The sequence below is a fragment of the Lagenorhynchus albirostris genome, chromosome 5, assembly GCF_949774975.1.
Source record: "Lagenorhynchus albirostris chromosome 5, mLagAlb1.1, whole genome shotgun sequence".
In the NCBI taxonomy this organism is placed as follows: domain Eukaryota; kingdom Metazoa; phylum Chordata; class Mammalia; order Artiodactyla; family Delphinidae; genus Lagenorhynchus; species Lagenorhynchus albirostris.
The window spans coordinates 144,246,109-144,265,837 of NC_083099.1; the positions used below are offsets into that span (position 1 = coordinate 144,246,109).

Below are 19,729 nucleotides of genomic sequence, written 5' to 3' on the forward strand. Positions count from 1 at the left end.
AGAAAACGTCAGAGAATTGGCCCACATAGAGAGAAAGCAAGCGTTCTAAACCCATGAGAAAAGTGCCCTTAGCCTTACCTGGGGCCCCGTTTCACTGACTGGACTGGCCAGGGCCCCACTTTGCTGACGCTGTGCCGTGGCCTTGACAGGGGGCCTGTCACACGAGCATCGTTCCACACACAGACCCGTGGACCTCACGTGTCCACGCCTAGGAGTTTTCTTGCAGATGCACTGCATGTGCGTGCACCATCGCTCAGACCCAAAGAAACCACCCTCCGCCAGCCAGCTGGGGCCTGCGTGGTTCACACGGAGGATGGTGTACAGACACGGAGCCGGGGGACTTCTGTCCAAGGGGGTCGCCCGGATGTCCCAGTTCCTGGTTCAGGCAGAGCACGGGCAAGGCCATGGGCAGAGGGACCAGGGTGTGACGCCCCTGATCCTGACATTGCCGGCTGGACTTGGGCTGGGGGTGGGGAGGGGACACCCATGCTCCTATATTTTGAACCCTGTACATGTATTATCTACACTAAAGTGGAATTACTGTTATTTTTCTTTCAAAGAACCCAGAGTGTAAAGCTCTTGTTTTGGGTTAGGTGGCCACCCCCCGAGGAAGGGAGCAGAGCCAGCCACGTGCGTCTCCCTGGGAAGGGCAGCCGGGGACGCAGGACGAGGCGGAGGATGGCTTTCCCGCTTGTGTGCTTTGATTTCATGGTCTGAGTATTTACGATTACTTTTATCATTTGTTTTAAAATGCCATTTTGGCTCTTATGTTTGTGATTTCAAAGAGTAAATGGGGAGAACTAAATGAAGTGGAAATCAAGTTTCATCAGAAAACAGAGGTTTAGGACCAGTATCTGAGATACACTGTTGGTTAATAGGAGAACCGGGGGCCCACGGCCTTCACCAGGGGGTGCCCAGAGGGAACAGGTGACCCAGGGGCCCTGCAGGTTGGGGGGGGCTGGCCCAAGAAGCTCCCTTTTATCTGATTTACATGATGGGGTTAGACTTTATTTGGGAAAAAGTTTCTGCCACTAAATGTAACAAGGGTGAAAAAGCACCATGTGCAAGGCCCACATACAGGTGCTCAGGTCGCTGACGACGTTGGCACAAGTGGCCAGCGGTGGAGTCTGGAGAGTTCCTTGATCTCTGTTTTTATGGCGAAGCCACTGAGAGTGGGAGCTGGGCTTCATGCTCTGTGCCCAGCACAAAAGTCTCTATTTACGGATGTGAAAGTGGTGATTAAGGTGGAAATCAGCCCTCACCACAGTGGCTGTTAGTTTAAGGCTCTACACATGTTTATTTTCAGCCTGAAATTTTCTGTGTAAATTCACAGTTTACAGTTTAACTGAATTACTTTCATTCATTTTTGAATTTACGTACGGTGATGAATTCCTTCCTTGCCACTTTAAAAGCATCTTCCAGGCTTTTGTTATGTCGCCCACAGATAAATCAAAAGCAGCGGAGACGTAAGAGTTGAAATGTTTCCTTTGTCTGCCCTCTGAGAGTAACCCCTGGTCTCTGGGCGATTCTGGGAAGAAAAAGAAAAACTAACAAACTTAAGTGAGTGAAGAATCACTTGGCCTTGGCGAGTCCGGAACCTCACCAACGTTCAGAGCTGCTTGTGCCCGGAGGTTCTGGGGTAGCTGCTTGGTCTCTCTCCTTCTGGGTGGCCCCCCACCCATGTGGACAGGTCTCCTGGGGTGATGACCCTGCAGCTCCACCCCACATCCTTCTCTTGCCTTTCTCCCCAAATCCGCTTCAGGAGAGAGAAATGAGGAGAATTCCGCCAGGCCCTGGGTCCTGCCAGGATTCTGGCCCCCTGTCCCGAGCAGACCCCAGGGACTGTCTTGGGAACATCTTGTCACCTAGGGATGAGTGATGGTGAAGGCCCAGGAGGGCTGGGGGGTTACTCCGTTTGTTTATTGCTCCAGACCACTATGGTATGAACAGAAACACTTTCAAATCATAATAACACTGAATAAAAGTGAAAACGCCAACTACATCTATTTTTAGGCATTAACACACAAAGTAGGTGTTTATTATTGACTCTATTTCCTTTTAAAAACAAATCATCTTTTTTTTTAACGCTCAACACTTCAGAATAATAAACATATGCTAACTACATAAGATAATGATAATCATAAAATTTGACCATACATTTGTTTAGCACTGTATATAAAAACATTATATATATTATATAATTTTGATGGTTCTACAAAATACCTGTGACATAGGCAAAGCAAGTAATAATGTTCCCACTTTCAAAAACCAGATGAGAAAATGAGTGGTCAAGAAGGAGGATCACTTGTCCCTCATCCCAGAGTCAGCAGGTGACCTGTGGGAAAATACGAAGCTCAAAGCCACTGGACTGTGCTGCCTTGGTGTCCCGGGTCCGAGAGGCAGGGCAGTTCTGATGTCACCAAGTGAGAGAAGGGCCTTCCCACCGAGAGCAGGTTACACTTGGCCGTGCGTGGAGAAGCTCATGGGTGGGCCACGGGGATTCCTAAGTCAGGGATGGGAAACTTCCTTTCTTTTTTCATTAGCAAATATTAGAATTACTTAAGTAAAAATATGGTTTAATTTAGTTGAATTGTTTCTCTTTTTATTCAATTTTTTACTTCAAAAAACTTCAAACTCACAGAGAAGTTGAAAAGTAGTACATACAATAAACAACTGTATACTCTGCGCCTGTAGGTTCACCCATTTTAAACATTTCTGCGTATCTTGCTTTCTCTTTCTCTCTCTACATACACACACACCTTTTTACTTTTTGGTAAACCGTTTCAAGGTAAGATGCAGACCTTGTGACACTCCCCTCCGAAGTGCTTCTTCTGAGAGCAAGGATTCCTGCAGAGTAGCCACGGCCCAGCACCCCCTCCAGATGTCCCCCTCCCACTCATACGCAGCCCCACCCACTTCTCCCCACTGGCCCCGCCAGCGCCCACCCCTGCTGCGCGTGCGTTGAGTTTAATGCACTGCGGGATCCGGGTTGGCCAGGACACCTCGTTCACAACCACAGGGCTGTGCTTCTCCTTCTGTACCACCTCCTCCTCCAGGCTCTGCTCGTGCCAACCCCAGAAGTCCCATCTGAGCCATTTAATAGGTGGCCCGAGGGCGGGTAAGGTGCCTTGGTACCATCTGGCCCTAAACCATTAGCGGCTCGTGGCCTTTCACGTTTCACCACTCCGTGAGTAGCCGGGAGGTCCTTTGTTGATGTGGCCGCACAGCTGTGTAACGCGTGCGAAGCTGACGTAGCAGTTAATGTAAAATCGTCTATTTAAATGCTTCTCTCCCGGTTTAGATGTCAGGGACCCCGCCTGGAAACCCAAAGCCGGGTCCGAAATCCTTCTCTGCATGCCCAGACATGAAGTAAGGCTGTGGTCGTCTGAAGGAGGTACTGTCTCTTTGGCTTAGAGAGGAGGTGAGACTCAGCAGAGGACGGAGGAGAGACAGTGGGGTGCTGCCGTGGTGGGGCCGGCAGGGCCCAGGTTGTGAGCGACAGAGCCATGGCTCTGGGGTAAGCACGCGATGCTGCAAGGGAAGACAGTCGACGTCGGACTCTTTTCTCTTTTTTCAGTGAATTTAATGCTCCGCCAAAGGAGAGTGGGAAATAACGTGACTAACTCCATGCAGCCCACCAGCGACCACAGAGTCAGGTCACCACCAAATGCTCATTCCCCTCACAGCCGCGGCCTCCCAGGGAAGGCCAAGCCCTGAGTGGATGTGACAGAGCCCGAGGGAATTTGCTCACGCCCGCACTACAGCTACAGGAAGGTCTTTCCTGTTGTTTGCAAGAAGATGATCTAGTTGCCAGTCTAAATATAAATCAGCGAACTGTTTTCAACATTAAAAATAAAATGTGCGCTGCTTGTTTGCATCTGAAGAAATTTTAATGTAGACTTATAAAAATTTGATCAGGGAATATGATTCTTCTCAGGGATTTCAGGATACGTCTGATTATTCCCCTGCTGTTTTTGCCTTAATATATTTTAAAAAATTAATTAATTAATTTTATTTTTAGCCGTGTCGGGTCTTCGTTGCTGCGCGCGGGCTTTCTCTAGCTGCAGCGAGCGGGGGCTGCTCTTCGTTGCGGTGCACAGGCTTCTCATTGTGGTGGCTTCTCTTGTTGCAGAGCACAGGCTCTAGGAGCGTGGGCTTCGGTAGTTGCAGCACATGGGCTCAGTAGTTGTGGCTTGCGGGCTCTAGAGAACAGGCTCAGTAGTTGTGGCGCACGGGCTTAGTTGCTCCGCGGCATGTGGGATCTTCCCAGACCAGGGATCGAACCCGTGTCCCCTGCATTGGCAGGAAGATTCTTAACCACCGTGCCACCAGGGAAGCCCCTTGCCTTAATATTTTAAAATATTTCTCTCCTTGTGAACAAAAGAATGAGATATAACTTGTTCTGCTTCCAGTCATGGCCAGGTAGCTCCTAATCAGACTGTCCTTTCACAGATGACAACTATAAACTCTGAATGATACACGAAAGCAAGTCCATGAAGGTGCTAGGTAGTGACCCAGAGTGGGCTGGTTCAGTATTCTAAAATCAATTAATGTAATCTATCACACCAACAGGAAGAAAAATCACAGGAGCATGTCAACAGATGCAGAAAAAATATTTGACAAAATCCAACATCTATTCATGAAAAACACTCAGTAAACTGTCAGTAGAGGAGAACTTCCTCAACAGGATAAAGAACATCTACAAAAATCCTACAGCCAACATCATACTGCATGGTGGAAAATGTGAAGCTTTCGTACTAGGATCAGGTACAAGGCAAGGGTGGACGTCTCACCTCCTTTCAACATCAGACCAGAAGTCTCACCTAATGTGTAAGATAAGAAAAGGAAATAAAAGGTATAGGGATTGGGAAAGAAGACATAAAGCTATTACCAGATGACCTGAGTGTCTAGGTAGAAAATTAAAAAGAATTGACCAAAAAAAGCACCCTGGAACTAATAAGTGATTATAGGAAGGTTGCAGCTTACAAGATTAATGTACAAATGTCAACTGTTTTCCTATATACCAGCAATGAACAAGTGAAGTTTGAAATTAAAAACACCATTTACATTAACACCCCCCCAAACAAAATATTTAGGTATAAATCTAACAAAATATATACAAAGACCTATATGAAGAAAACTACAAAGTTCTGATGAAAGAAATCAAAGAATTAAAGAAATGCCAATATAGTCCATGTTCATGGATAGGAAGATTCAATATTGTCAAGATATCAGTTCTTCCCAACTTGATCTATAGACTCAGTGCAATCCCAATAAAAATCCCAGCAAGTTATTTTGGCACTATCAACAAACTGCTTCTAAAGTTTACATAAGAGAGGAAAAAAGACCCAGAACAGCCAATACAATATTGAAGTAGAAGGACAAATTCAGAGGACTGACACTATCCAACTTCAAGACTTACTGTACTTCAAGACTTCCTAAGCTACAGCGAAAGAATAGACAAACAGATCAATGGAGCAGAATAGAGAGCCCAGAAATAGACCCACATAAATACAGTCAACTCCCCTTTAATAAAGAAGCAAATGCAATGAAATGGGGCAAAGATAGTCTTTTCAACAAACGACGCTGGAACAAATGGATATCACACACACAAAAATGAATCTAGACACAGACCTTACACCCTTCACAAAAATTAACTTACAATGGAGGACAGACCTAAATATAAAATGCAAAACTATAAAACTCATAGAAGATAACATAGGAGAAAACCTGGATGGCCTTGGGTTCGGCAATGACTTTTTAGATAAACACCAAAGACATGATCCACAAAAGAAAGAATTGGTGGACTTCATTAAAATTAAAATTTTCTGCTCTGCAAAAGACACTATCAAGAATAGAAAGACAACCCAAAGACTGAGAGAGAATATTTGCAAAACACATGTCTGATAAAGGACTGTTATCCACAATATACAAAGAACCCTTAAGATTTAAAAATAAGAAAATGAACAACCTGATTTAAAAATAAGCCACAGACCTTAACTGACACGTCACCATATAAGATATACAGATGGTAAATAAACATATTTAAAGATGTCCCACATCTTATGTCATAAGGGAAATGCAAATGAAAACAACAACGAAATATCACTACACGCCTATCAGAATGGCCAAAATCCAGAACACTGACAGCATCAAATGCTGGTGAGGCTGTGGAGCAACAGGAACCCTCATCACTGCTGGTGGGAACGCAGAATGGTGCAGCCGCTTTGGAAGACAGTTTGGTGGTTTCTTATAAAACTAAATATACTCTTACCATACAATCCAGCAATCATGCTCCTTGATATTTACACAAAGAAATTAACAACTTATGTCCCTAAAAAACCTGCACGTGGATGTTTATAGCAGCTTATTCATAATTGCCCAAACTTGGAAACAATCAAGATGTCCTTCAGTAAGTTAATGGATAAATAAACTGGTCCATCCAGACAATGGAATATTATTCAGCACTAAAAAGAAATGAGCTAGCAAACCATGAAAAGACACGAGGGAACCCTAACTGCATATTACTAAGTAAAAGAAGCCCATCTGAGAAGGCTGCATACTGTGTAATTCCAACCATATGACATCCTAGAAAGGGAAAAACTATGAAGACAGTAAAAAGATCAGTGGTTGCCAGGGATTGGGGTGGGGGAGGGCTGTATGGGTGGAGCACAGAGAAACTACTCTGTATGATATTGTAGTGGTGGCTACACGTCAGTAAGCACCTGTCAAAACCAATAGAATGGACAACAGCAAGAGTGAACCCTAATGTAAACTATGGACTTTGGGTAATAATGACGTGTCAATGTAGGGTCATCAATAATAACAAATGTACCATCTGGTGGGAGATATTGATGATGGTGGAGGCTGTGCATGTGCGGGGGCAGGGAGTATATGAACTATCTGCATTTTTCACTCAATTTTGCTGTGAAACTAAAACGGCTCTAAAAATGTCTATTAAAATTTGTACAGCTAAGATTTGTGTATTTCAATGCACATAAACATACATAAAAGGCTAAAATAGTAATAATAACTGAGTGAGAGTGAGACGTAAGTGGAAGAATAGATTATCAGGAATGGGAGGAGGTTCATGAGTACTGCAGTGTCGGCTACACAGAAGTGTTTTATATAATTCTGTGTAACATGTTGGAACTCTTCCATAACATAATGTATTCTTCAAAAAAGCAATTAAAGAGAAAATGCTCAATGTGAAGACAGTCAAAGGATATTCAACGTGTGCACAATTGGAGCCCCGGAGGAGGAAAATTACACCAGTGGGACAGAACAAATGTTGAGGCATATAATTCAAGAATACTCTTCATAATAAAAGAAGACTTTTAAAGATGTCACGTTAGATCTCAAGAAAAATGAACACCCCATGGCACTGTCAATACTAAGATACCTGGGAATTTACTAGACTTAAAATAATTAAAAAACAAATCTTTGCTCAGCAGCCCAGTAAGAATATGGAGTTAGTTATAAAGAGAAAAAATATCAGTCTGCCCTCAGACTTCTTCACAACAGTAACTGACACCAAATGATACCAGAGTGACACCCCTGAGATCCTCAGGGAAAGCCAGTGTGAACGCAGTTTTATATCCAGCTAAATGGTCGTAAGTGAAAGCCAACTAACCACTTTTCAGTGCAAAAGCTCAGGAGATGTTATTCCTACAAGCTAGAATGTAAACTGCAGCCAACTAGGAAACGAACTTTAAAACATTGCCAAATATGGCTAGGACAAGTTTGTAAGAATGTAAGGTCATAAATTTCTGACCACAGAGAAACTGTGATGCTAACAATGGTGTGGAGTGAAAAGGAGCAAGGAGCTGGGAAATAGGAAGTGTGCTGATTTCCTCATCTTTACAGCCAGGGGCTAAAAGACATTATTTACAGTTGATAGAGCAAATGATAGAGGCGCAGGTGTGTTTAACAGCGAGTGGTAAGCACTAAGCAAGACGATGGGTGATGGAGGGGCGGGGCGAGCAAGGAACCGCTGCGTCACTCAGTGCTCTGCTCACGGTGGCGCTTGGTACATATTGCTTAGAGATAGGAGAATACACTAGCAGCAAACACAGAAGCTAATTACTCAAAATTTAAAAATAAAATTAATACCTCCAAAATTGTTCTCAAAATATTAGGTGTTTATTTTACCCAAAACGTGATGAGAGTAAGAAATATTGTCTGCGTGTGTCACCCCTTTCAGGCTGATCTTTTTTATTTCGTATCCAAACCCGATGGTGGTAAAGGCTGGAGAGCCAGAAGCAATAGCAAAAAAGACACTTCCATTTTGTGATTATATAGTTTTACAATCAGAGGAGCTCGATAAAATAGGATTTCAGAGTTGTTTTATCTTTTCACTAAAGATTACGTTTCTTAGGCCAACATGAGGTTGGATGGTTAACTTTCAAGGTTTTTCTGCAGAATACCTCTCAACATCTAAAAATCCCTAAGACTGAAGAACTGGCTGTCTGCTACACTAAAACCATGAGATGGCTTTCTCAAGCTGGTTGTGGACCCCAAGCATTCCACTGTGAAAAGAAAGCAAACCCCTAAAATAAGTTCCCATCACTAGATGATATATTCCTTTGGTAAGAAATAACTTGCAAGGAAAATTCCATATTCGATGGCTGCAGTTTTAAATTTTATTTTGGGTTCTCCATATTAAAAGCATGTTGAGTGGAAATTGTCACCGATTAATAATAAGGTAATTATTATGCTTACAAACTAAATTTATCTTCTTCTGATCAGGCTTTCCCACCGAATGTCCTTCAAATTGAGAGCAACTTAGATAAGAGTGCTGGTTTCTCCTCCTTGCTTTGAAATTCTCGATGTTGGCAACTATGAGACAGACGATCCGCCCACCTTGCCCCCATGCAGCCTGTTGTCAGGAAATATCACGACCATCTGGGCAGGATTCGGACGCTCTCTGCAGAGAACGCCAGACATCGGCCCATCTGGTGAACAGCTAGACTCGCTGGTTGAGGTGATTTTCACATAGTTTTTGTACAAACTGAAAATGCAGTGTTCGATTACAAAAGAATTTAGAAAAATAAGTGTGATTAGAGCAAAGCTGTGCAGAGATCAAAATAAAAATAATAATAATAAAAATACCAGGAGAGCACGTTGGAAGAAAAACAGGAAAATTTGTTTAAAAAAACTAAAAGCCGTTCAAAGAAATGCAATGTTAGCCACAGAAGTTCTTTTTAGAAACCACATCTTCAGTTCAACGTTTTTATGGTATTTACATTAATTTTGGTTGAAAAGAACCACATAGATAATACTTTCAGTAATTTTTGAGTCTAAAATAATTATGTTTCTCTGTATGCTCATAAAATAACAATACTCCCTGTATTTGCTGATTTAAAGGAAAAAAATAGTTCGTAAGTGCCAAATGTGCGTCTAGAAATTCCCTGGTTTCTTGCTGTCAGTGGCAGAGTTAAAGTGACTCACTGCGTCTGTATGAATCTGTACCTGCGTCATTGCCAAATCCAAACTCGTCTTAATCATTTTTATTCTAGAAAGCACTGAAACTTCTCAAGTGTATAAATAGTCATCTGTCAACAATGCATGCAGGCGCTGCTTCACAGACCCAGCCGCCCTTCTCCTGGTCCACCGTCTGGGGACATCACTCAGCCTCCTTGTGGCCGGTGGGCTCTGACTGAGTTCCAGCTGACAGCCGAGCAGCAGGGACGCAGCACCTGCAGAGGCTGCTCCCGCCCCGCTTCCCTGCGGCAGCCCGGTGGCCCTGGGGAGACAGAGGAGCCTCTAGTAGCTGGTCCCCGAACGCCTGCATGGAGGAGGGATCCTCTGTCCCTCTACTCAGACATCCACCCCGCGCCCTGCCCGCCCCATCAGCTAGAGCCTCTTTCCACTTTATACTCAGGCAGTAAATACACTTCTCTGTGTTTGTGCCTTTGAACAGTTCGGGGTCTGTTTGTTTCTGCGGTCAGCCTACCCCAGTGCACCCAGTGAGCGGTTAGGTTTCGTCTCACACCTTCATCCTGAAATACCGCTCAGCGTCCCTGGTTTCTGTTCACCTCCTGATGTTAGCTTCTGTTCCGTAATGGGAGCTGGTTTAGAAGCGTTCTTCCCGGACACCGAGCTTTTGTTCCGAACACCCTGTCCTTGGGGTGGTTTCCCGGCAGCGATGATTAACTCTGCTTCGCGGAGGCTCTGTCACACTCGCCACGTCCCTCTCCATCCTGGGATCTGGACGGTGGGTGTCTGCCAGAGCTCCCGCTCTGACCTGCTATGGCCGCTCCAGAACATTCCGTCCCGGGGGTGTCTGTGCGCACAGCAGGTGCTCAGACTCCATTTGGACGTGCTCGGGGCGGAGCCTTTACTCAGCTGCAGGTCCTCCAGCCCAGGGACTTGCCAGGCCTGTCCCTCCAGGAGGCTCCACTCGGAGCAGGTGATGGGACAGCAGACTGCAGAGGCCGGCTGTCCAAACCATGCTTCCAGAGAATTGAGACCTAGGGTGTGGAATACGGGAAACATTGTCGCTTTTGCTATACAAGCTCTACCTATTAATTGCATAAAAACATACAATTAATAAACAAAAAGTAGAAAAAGACACAGCTCCATCACACAGAAAAACGACTGACATATCTGTATCTGCACGAACACACAGAACTATGCACACTGTCCTGTAGAGTCCGGGGATGCCATGTGTGGTCTCTCCTATACAATTTTTCATGGAATAACTATATCACTAGCAGTCTTCAAGATCAATAATGTAGATCTACTGGGTCATTGTAATAGTGTTGAGAATGACGTTGTTTTGAATACATAAAATTTGTAGATTGATCCTGTATTGTTGAGCACTTATTTGCTCTGATTTTAGCTCTAATAAGAAGGCTGTGCAAACACTGTTGGGCGTATATTTGGGGCACGTCTCTCATTATATCCTCAGGATTAATTCTAAGAAGTCAGAGAGATTTTTTGGTGGATTTTATCAATGTATCCCACAGAAACAAGGGACAAAAGCTCCGATGTCCACCATGTTCCCTCCACACCGGGAATGACATCCTTTTTAACGCCTGCTAATCTGATCACTGAAACACGGTCTATTTACAGTTTTATGTATGGCGTTGAGCTATTTTCACATAATTGACCACTTGCTGTTCTTCTTGTTAATTGCCTGTTGCCTTATCATCTGTTTTTTCTTAGTCTTTTTTAAATTGATATATAGACGTCCTTTAAATAGCAGGACGTTAACCCTTTGTTTGTTCTACTTGCCGCAAATATTTCTCCCAGTTTGTCATATGCCTTTTCACTTTGTTTGGGTTTTTGTCGTTGTTTGTTTCAATCTGTCAGTCTTTCTTCCCGCCCTGATTTATGCCTTTATCCTCAGTAGTTACCATAACGGTGTCAGGTACTCTGTGTTTACGTCTGTGTTTGATTTTTACGTTCAGCTCTTTAAATCTTGGACACTTTTCTGGTTCACGGTGCAAGGTGAATTCCCTGCCCATGGAATACATGAGGGACCCTCAGAAGCTGGTAGACTTCAGGGAGACCCCACCCCTCCTGCCCACAAGGCAGGCGCGCACGCTGGTGCTGTGGTGACAGGACCAGAGCCTGCTCGTGTCTCCCTGGGCTGCACCTCCCTCTCGGTAGGTAAATCCACCCACCCTTAAGCGGGGATTGTATTAGAAATGTTGTTGCGGAGCTCAGCCTTAACTTTATGTAGAAAAAGAACTGTTTCATTACATACAATCTCAAATTAATTCCATTCCTCCAAGGGCGAGACCCTGGACCCGGCTGTGGGTCGTTTAAGAGAGGATGCTTTATCCAGACATAGAGCAAAGTTAGTAGCTATGAAGGATGCATCACACAGATTTATTTTCTCACATTCTTTGCAGTGTTGGACATCTTTCGCCTGACATTGATGGCCTGTGACCACTCTGTGGCCATCTGCCACCCCCTGCACTGCACAGTCGTCATGAACCGCTGGTACTGTGGACCGCTGGTACTGATGTCCTGGATCATGAGTGTCCTGAATTCCTTGTTACAAAGCTTAACAACATTACGACTGTCCTTCTGCACAAACGTTGAAATCCCCCACTTTTTCTGTGAACTCAGTCAGATGATCCAACTTGGCTGTCTGACACCCTTCTTAATAACATACTGATGCATTTTGCAGCTGTCCTGCTGGGTGGCGGTCCTGTTTTTTGGTATTTTTTGTTCATATTCCAAAATAATTTCCTCCATACGTGGAATTTCATCAGCTCAGGGGAAGTATAAAGCATTTTCCACCTGTGCAAAAAAAACCCCAAACCAAAACAAAAGACAAGATGTTCTGAGCTGTAGGTGCCTGGGGACCCCAAGGACCTCATGGCAGGAAAACAGCTGGCAAAGAAAGTGCCCCAGGGAGGGGAAACCTCGAAGGAAGATTGGAGCCCTCCAGAGACTGTCCATTAAACAGAAAAACATCCTTCCGACGCCAACTTGGCTCCGCAGCCTGGATGGTAACAGACAAAAGCCTAGTAACCAAACGGGCGGGCGTCCAGGAACTCTAATGCAGCCTCAGCTCATCGACCGGGGTGGACACTGGAGGTTCTAGGAGTGACTGGGTCATAAGACTCTGCTCAGTTTATCATCTTAAGACGATGAGCTGAACTCTCACACGGAGCCGGCTGGAGCGAGTCCATGCACCGCCGGACGACGAACAGGCGAGTCCTTCCATCCCACAGACCTGCTTCGGGCCGAGACGGAGGAAATGGCATGAGGTCCTGGGCAACTGTCGTGCTGTCTGCAGAAGGAGGACGGGAAACAGTGGCCGGGCCATGACCAGGATGGGAACAGCACTGCTGGGTGGCCGCCGCGAGGCCAGCATCTCCCAGCACAGCTTGCCCAGCTGGCCGCGCTCCTGTCCCTGGTCTGCCGGCCTTGGCCGAGCTCTCCTCTCTTCACTTGCCTGCAGTGCCTCCCAGGGACCCACCTTGTTGGGGGTGATTAAGCAACTCGAGGTTTGCTGCCTACACCTCTCCCTGGACTCCTGCAGGCGCACCTGTGTTGGTCAGGGCTCCTCAGAAACAACAGGGTGTGTATACAGAGAAAGAGGTATTACAAGGATCGGTCCACGTGAGCGGGGAGGCCGAGAAGTCCCAAGACCTGTGGGGTGGGTCGGCAGGCTGGGACTCACGAGAGTGGGTGCTTTAGTTCACGCCAAGGGTGGAGAAGGGTCGATGTCCTGTTTCAGAGGACGTCCGGCAGGAGAATTCTTTCTAACTCGGGGGAGGTCAGTCTGATGGGACGAGGAGGACAGTCTCAGTTCACAGATTTAAATGTTAATCTCATCCAGAAATACCCAGAATAACGTCGGACCAAAGACCTGGGCACCCCATGACCCAGTCAAGTTGACACATAAAATTAACCGTCACAGCACCCAACTACCATCGAGTCCTCTGCATCTAGATGCTACCAGGCACCTCCAAGCCAACAAGTCCACGGTAAGCGTCTGCCCCGCTCCCCAAGCCCACCGCAGGGAGCAGCTGTCCCACTGGCCCCTCACTCATGCGGGAGCCTGGGACCCACTCTCCACGCTTGTTTCTTGCTCGCCCAGCGTCCAAGCTGTCAGCACATGTTGGTTCTACCCCCGAAACACCCAGAATCTGGCCTCTTCTTGGCGTCCCCCTGCCCCGCCCCCTCGCCTCGTGGCACAGACGGTGAGCCTTGCACTGAGAGCCACGTTCCCAGCCTCTGCTAGAGTGCACTGCAGCTGCCCCCGCCAGAGCCCCTCCTCCCAGGCCCCTGCACCCGCTGGCCCCATGGGAAGTGGGCAGCAGGGGGGTGCCCACTCCTGGCCTGGCCCATCCGTCCCCATCGGACAGTGGAGGCACCCAGGGGAGTCCTGGCACTGCAGACCCCAGCAGCCTGGGATCCCGAATGGCTGCGTGGAGCACTCGCCGTCCGAGCCCGAGTGTGTCTACTGCAGCCGGAGCTACCTGAGCGAGCAGGTCGTCAGTCGTCCCCACACCCTCCATCCCCCCACCCTCCGCATCAGCATCACAGTCTGATCTTGAAGTCCTCCCTGCAGCGTTGGGTCACACATTAACTCAGAAGCCCTCCCCCAGCTCCTTGCTTTGCTTCCCTGCTTCAAGCATCTGTGCTGCACCCTCACCAGTGAGAGCCGGTGTGTGGGCTCTGTGTTTGTGTCTGTCTCTCCTTGAGGAAAGGACCGAACCTCCAGCCACCCCCATCCCCGCCCCCCATGAGCTCGGGAGTGTATTACTGGGTGAGAAAGCAAGGTGAGAAGTTTCAGCACAGCAAATCGTGACCAGGACCACCCTGGAGGCCCAAGGCGGTGCCAGGCAGGGAGCCGGGGGTGAGTGGGGTGGGGGAGGAACAGCTCCTGGGTAGGATGGTAATGCATCCCTGCCTGGTGGTTTGGGAGGGCAGAGGGGAGGGTCCTCCTGGCCTGGGGGGAAGCTGTTAGCAAGAAGCCATCTAAACCAAAAGCCATCAGAGGGGCTTCCCTGGCGGTCCAGTGGTTAAGACTTCACCTTCCAATGAAGGGGGTGTGGGTTCGATCCCTGGTCGGGGAGCTAAGATCCCACATGCCTTGGGGACAAAAAAATCAAAGCATAAAACAGAAGCAATATTGTAACAAATTCAATAAAGACTTTAAAAATGGTCCACATCAAAAAAAATCTTTAAAAAAAAAAGCAACACCCATCAGAGCGTTAAATTTTCAGAATCTTCAGAGCACGGAGCCTCCACGGGCGCAGAGTCCGAAAGGCAGGGGGCGGGGCCAGGCCAGGCTCACGTGGTCCAGGAGCCTCCACGGGGCGGGCGCAGTCTGAAAGGCAGGGGGCGGGGCCAGGCCGGGCTCACGTGGTCCAGGAGAGGTTGGGCTCCGCGGGGAGCAGGCCAGGCCAGGCCACCCCTGCTTTAAGTCAGAGAAGGACATCCCAGCAGGGTCCACGTGGACACAGGGGGAGCCACGGACACCCACGGATCCAGCTCTCGCAAGCTCCTGGGTTTGAGATCTCTCCATAATAAAGAATGGGAAGGTACGACAATTCAAACAAGGGAATTCACTTCCAGCCATGATGGAGGAATAGGGACCAAATTTGCCCCCTTGCTTGGAACAACTGAAAAACCCAGGAGAGACAAAATACATGAAACAATGGTTCTCAAGGTTGGGGTCAGACAAGGGTCAGACAAGGAAGGACAGCCATCCCAGAGAGACGGGAGACCCTGCGATGCCCCGGGCTGCGGTGAGGGGAGGGGAGAGGCCCAAGGACAGGTTGACCTGAGCCGTCTCTGCAAACCTTTGTGACCAAAACCTACGGCATCCTCAGAAACAGAGCCCTTGAGAGCTATGCTGGTGTGGAGCCCAGGGTGGGGGCCCTGGACTGTTTGAGCTCAGGGTGGTCCTCAGGGAGGGGCTGGGCCAAGGGGAGGGGCTGGAAGCCCCTTTCATTCCACCATCCCCCCCCCCCCGCCTTGTGTTTTGTGCAGGGGTCCTCCCCTCCCAGGAGCAGACCACCGCTCCGCTCCGGGTGAGCCCAGGGAATGCGGCCAGCAGAGCCTGCATATGGTGCCGGCGGCCTTGGGTGGGGTGGGGGCGGGGAGGAGGGCCAGCTCTAAAGGGAGGGGTTGCCAGGGAGGCCAGAGCAGCGGTGCAGGAACGGAAGGGCCACGCTGCTCTCTTCCTCCTCCACCCTGCCGGTGGGTCATGGCCAGGGCGAGACATGTGAGCCCAAGTCTGCCATCAGGTTGGGCAGGAAAGTGCACCTGTCAGGACTGCCCAGAGCGTTCTTCTCATCCCTGTGGGCGCCCTGAGCCCCCTGGAGATGCAGGGGGGCACGGCGTGGAGACAGCCCAGGGTGGCAGTGCCGTGGCTCCGGAAAAGGAGGTGGCTGCAGAGCTGAGACGACATTGAAGAAGAATCCCAGGGACAGAGGGCAGTGCAAGGGCGACTTCCAGGCACAAGCTGCAAGGGCAGGGCAGGAGCAGCTGCTGCCCCGCTGCACAGGCGAGGCATGTCCCGCATCCTGTGCCGCGGGCCCAGTGCCTGCACCTCACGGCGCTGGCAGCGCCCAGCCTGCCTCAGTCAGACGCTGTGAGCCGAAGGCTCTGCTGGTTTTACTGCACTAGAGCTGCTGGGACAAGAACAGTCACATTCAACTCCTTTCTGCCGAGTGCCCTGAGCTGGGGTGGCACACCCAGCACGGGAAGCCGCCCTGCAAACAGTAAGGCTGGTGCCGCGCTCCCACGTACTGAGAGGTCTGCTACGGAAGCCCGACTCCAACCCAGACTTGAGTCACCCGCTTCCACCTCTGGGCTCCTTGAATCCCAAATGAGCCATGAGAACAAAACAAAAAGCCATTTCTTTACTGTCGACGTGAAGACAAAACCCCAGAGCTGACCTGGGGGGCAGAGACGGCTCCGCTTGTCGACGTTTATCTCTCTTCCTGCACCTTCTGGCTTCCTCTATTCGTGGAAGGCCAGGACTGAGCTGCAGCAGAATGAAAGGAAACGCGGGACTGCAGGCGTTCTCGGCAGAGCGGGGACGGCAGCTGCTCCAGAAATCCTGAAGGAAAAATGGTTTCCCATGAAACATCTGCTTGTCAGAGAGGCAAATGAGAGGCAGTTTTAGGAAAGGTCAGTGTACCAAGCACTCGTTTGCAGACAGCCACTTCCTTCTTCCCCCTCCTCCACCCAAGGTCATCTGGGTGGCCTTTTAAAATTCTTTTTGAGAATAGTGACTTGGTTGTTTTTTATAGGAGGGATGCATGCACATTGTAAAGAGTCAAACAATTCCAAAGGTTACGAGAGAGAGCAAAAACAGACAAAAAATTCACTGCCAACCCCACGGCCAGAAATACCCCTTGTTCTCGTCGGGGGAAGCAGGTCCCGTGCAGACCACCGACAGACTGGCCGCTGGGTTACACAGGTGGATAGGCAGAGGGATAGAGCGCAAGGACCTTCGCTGGTTTTAACAGAAGAAAGAGAAATCGAAGACTGCTAAGCTTCACGTAAATGAATCTTTGTCACAAGAGATTATCTCTGAAAGACCCTCCAAAGAGAACCAGAAAAGCCCCAAATAAAAAGACTCCAGGTTGGGACCAGCTTTCCCTACCACACAGCACGCCTGTCAGGTGTGTGAGTAGACAGCCAGACCTAGGATGGAGGAGAAATCGGAAAAAGGCCCATGTACATCAACGAGTTAGTATATGGCAAAGGAGACCTCTCACGTCCCTGGGTCAAAGGGGATTTTAATAAACGGTGTGGAGCGTGGGATGGGCTTTGGGAGAGAGTAAAGTGAATCCACCCCCGGGGCGGGCGCTAGTGGTGGAAGAAACAGGTGAGGGAGGTTAAAAGGTAATGGAAAAAAACGAAGAAAGAAAGAAGTACAGCCAAGCTTCCCAGAAGAAAGAACAGTCTTTCTCGGGAAACTTCTTTGGAAGTCGTACGGTCCAATTTTCTTCCATGTAAGGGAAGACAAGGACAAGCGTGTAACAAGAGGTATTTAGAGACAACCTAAGGGTCACTTGTCACACTCCAGCTCCAGGACCACATCTGATGTAAAGTGACTATCAAATAGAGCCTTAAATATACTTATATATATATATATATATATACACACACACACACACACACACATATACATATATGTGTATATGTGTATATATATGTGTGTGTATATATATAAAAATTAATTTAAAATAGCATTTCTGTATGCAGACTCCTAGGGAGACAATACATAGGGAGAAAATAACCAATCATATTAGAGGGGGGAAAAGGTAAAACACTTAGTACTTAGAAAAAAAATGTTGGGGGGTGCAGCTGGGAGTGAGGAGGGGACAGGGCAGGAGGAGGGAAGACAAGCCCGTGTGAATACTCTAGGGAACCGTGAAAGATGCTGAGAGTGTGAACTAAGGCAATAGCACTGGGATGGGGGCTGAGAAGGGGAGGGGTCTTAGCAGTTTTACAAAAGTAGAATGAATATGACTCGGCTACTGACGGAATGTGGGTGCTGAGGGAAAGGGTCGATCTGGGGACTGTTCTCAGGTGTTTGGCTTGGGTGGTCGAACAAAGCTACCATTGGTCCAGGCAGTACAGGAGAAGGGCAGGGGCTGGGGGAGGTAGGGAAGGATGGGAAGAAATGAGGAGTTTGGTCTGGAGAGGCTTATGAGGAAGAGGTGATCGGCCTACAAGGGGGTCTCCAGTACATGGAGATGGAGACAGGGGAGTGCTCTGAACACAGGTAGCGCAATGCACGTGCACGTTTCACTTATACAAATGCAGCCAGCCCTACACCTTTGGGGAAACAAAGGAAAAACAATAAGGATAGAGAAACCCAGTGATTATAAGGACACAATGGTTTTCCCCATCATTCCTCATATAGCAAATATACCCTCCCCCACAAACACCAGACCCAGGAATGGACTTCTGGTGGAGGGGGACCTGGTGTGAAACAGGAAGCCGCACGAATGCCACACGACGACGTGGTGGTGAAGTTCTCTCTCACTTGGATGTAGGGAAGGGCTTTCTATCCAAGACACAAACAAAAGATTGATAAGTATGAGAATAAAATATAATATTTTTGCAGAGCAAGAAAACCCACCATGAACAAAAATCAAAACACAACTAAAAAACTAGGAGAAAATATTTGCACCATAAAGTTCTCATGAAGGACCAATAACCCTAATATATAAAGATCTCTTACAAATCGAGGGACAAAGGACCAAAAACCAGATAGAAAAAATAGGTTAAGACATAAGAGACAATTCATGACGATGGACCTTCATCAGCTGAAAACTGCTCCCTCAGTCGTGATTAACGAATACGAATTAGAGCAGCAGGGAGATGCCGATTCTCAGGTGTCAGACGGGCAAACCTTACGAGTGTGAGAACACGTTCTGTGAGCGCAGCTGTGGGACGCAGCCTCTCATACATTGCTGGTGGGGGTGCAACTTGCAGGCCCTTCCAGGGAAGTTTGGCGACACCGAACTATACACACCCACTTATGTTCAGACTCGCCTATTCCACTTCTAGGGAGCTGCCCTGAAGATGCCTGCAGCAAAACGAAAATACCTGTGCACAAGGTTGTTCTACCACAGCCCTTCTTGTAACTGCAAAACCCTGAATGTGCACACACGGGAGAGGGTCAAAAGGACCATGGACGGTCACTGGTCTGCGTGACTCTAGGACATGGCGATGGGACCAGAGCAAAGTGCAAAAGAGTGGTACGGTGCACTGCTCTCTGTGTGAGAAGGCAGAGGGAGGGCAGGGGGCAAGGTAGCGGTGTGGGGAGCAGGGGGCAGTGGGAGGGCAGAAGGGGGCAGAGGGGCAGCCAGTCCGTCGAGGCTGATTAGGGAGAGGGTGGGGGGGTGGGGGGAGGAGATGGGGCTAGCCCAGACAGCTGTGTTCCAACCACAGGGCTGTCCCCTCCCCGCCAGGTGTGTGATCAGGACACGTTACACGGGCTCCCTGGGGCTCTGTCTCACGAGCAGAACGGCTGGCCCCTAGCAAGTGCTCAGCAGTGTGAGAGGCCAGGCCCTGGAGAGCAGGCGGGGTCTATATCCCTGAGCACACGCCTGGCCACGGTGGCCTGTGTCATCCGTGTGCGGGGGGTGGGTAGGTATTGGATTCATCTCTGTTGCCAGGGAAGTGACTTATATGGTGTCCCTCATATGGTGTCCCTCGATGAATATTCCCCAAAATGAATTTCACAGCCCTAGATTCCTGCCACTGAAGAGGGAAACGCACTAGAAAT

The 19,729-nt window shown here is 48.3% G+C and overlaps 1 protein-coding gene across 1 annotated transcript in view; it reads left to right on the top strand.

The window, feature by feature from the left end:
* Window positions 1-14,018, top strand: part of LOC132520341 (olfactory receptor 1571-like) — a 41,659-nt gene extending 27,641 nt beyond the window's left edge. The window contains 4 exon segments of the mRNA XM_060149095.1: window positions 11,777-12,101; window positions 12,104-12,168; window positions 12,170-12,259; window positions 13,833-14,018. Of these exon segments, the coding sequence (XP_060005078.1) occupies window positions 11,777-12,101; window positions 12,104-12,168; window positions 12,170-12,259; window positions 13,833-14,018 (666 nt within the window).
* Window positions 14,019-19,729: the final 5,711 nt, after the last annotated feature.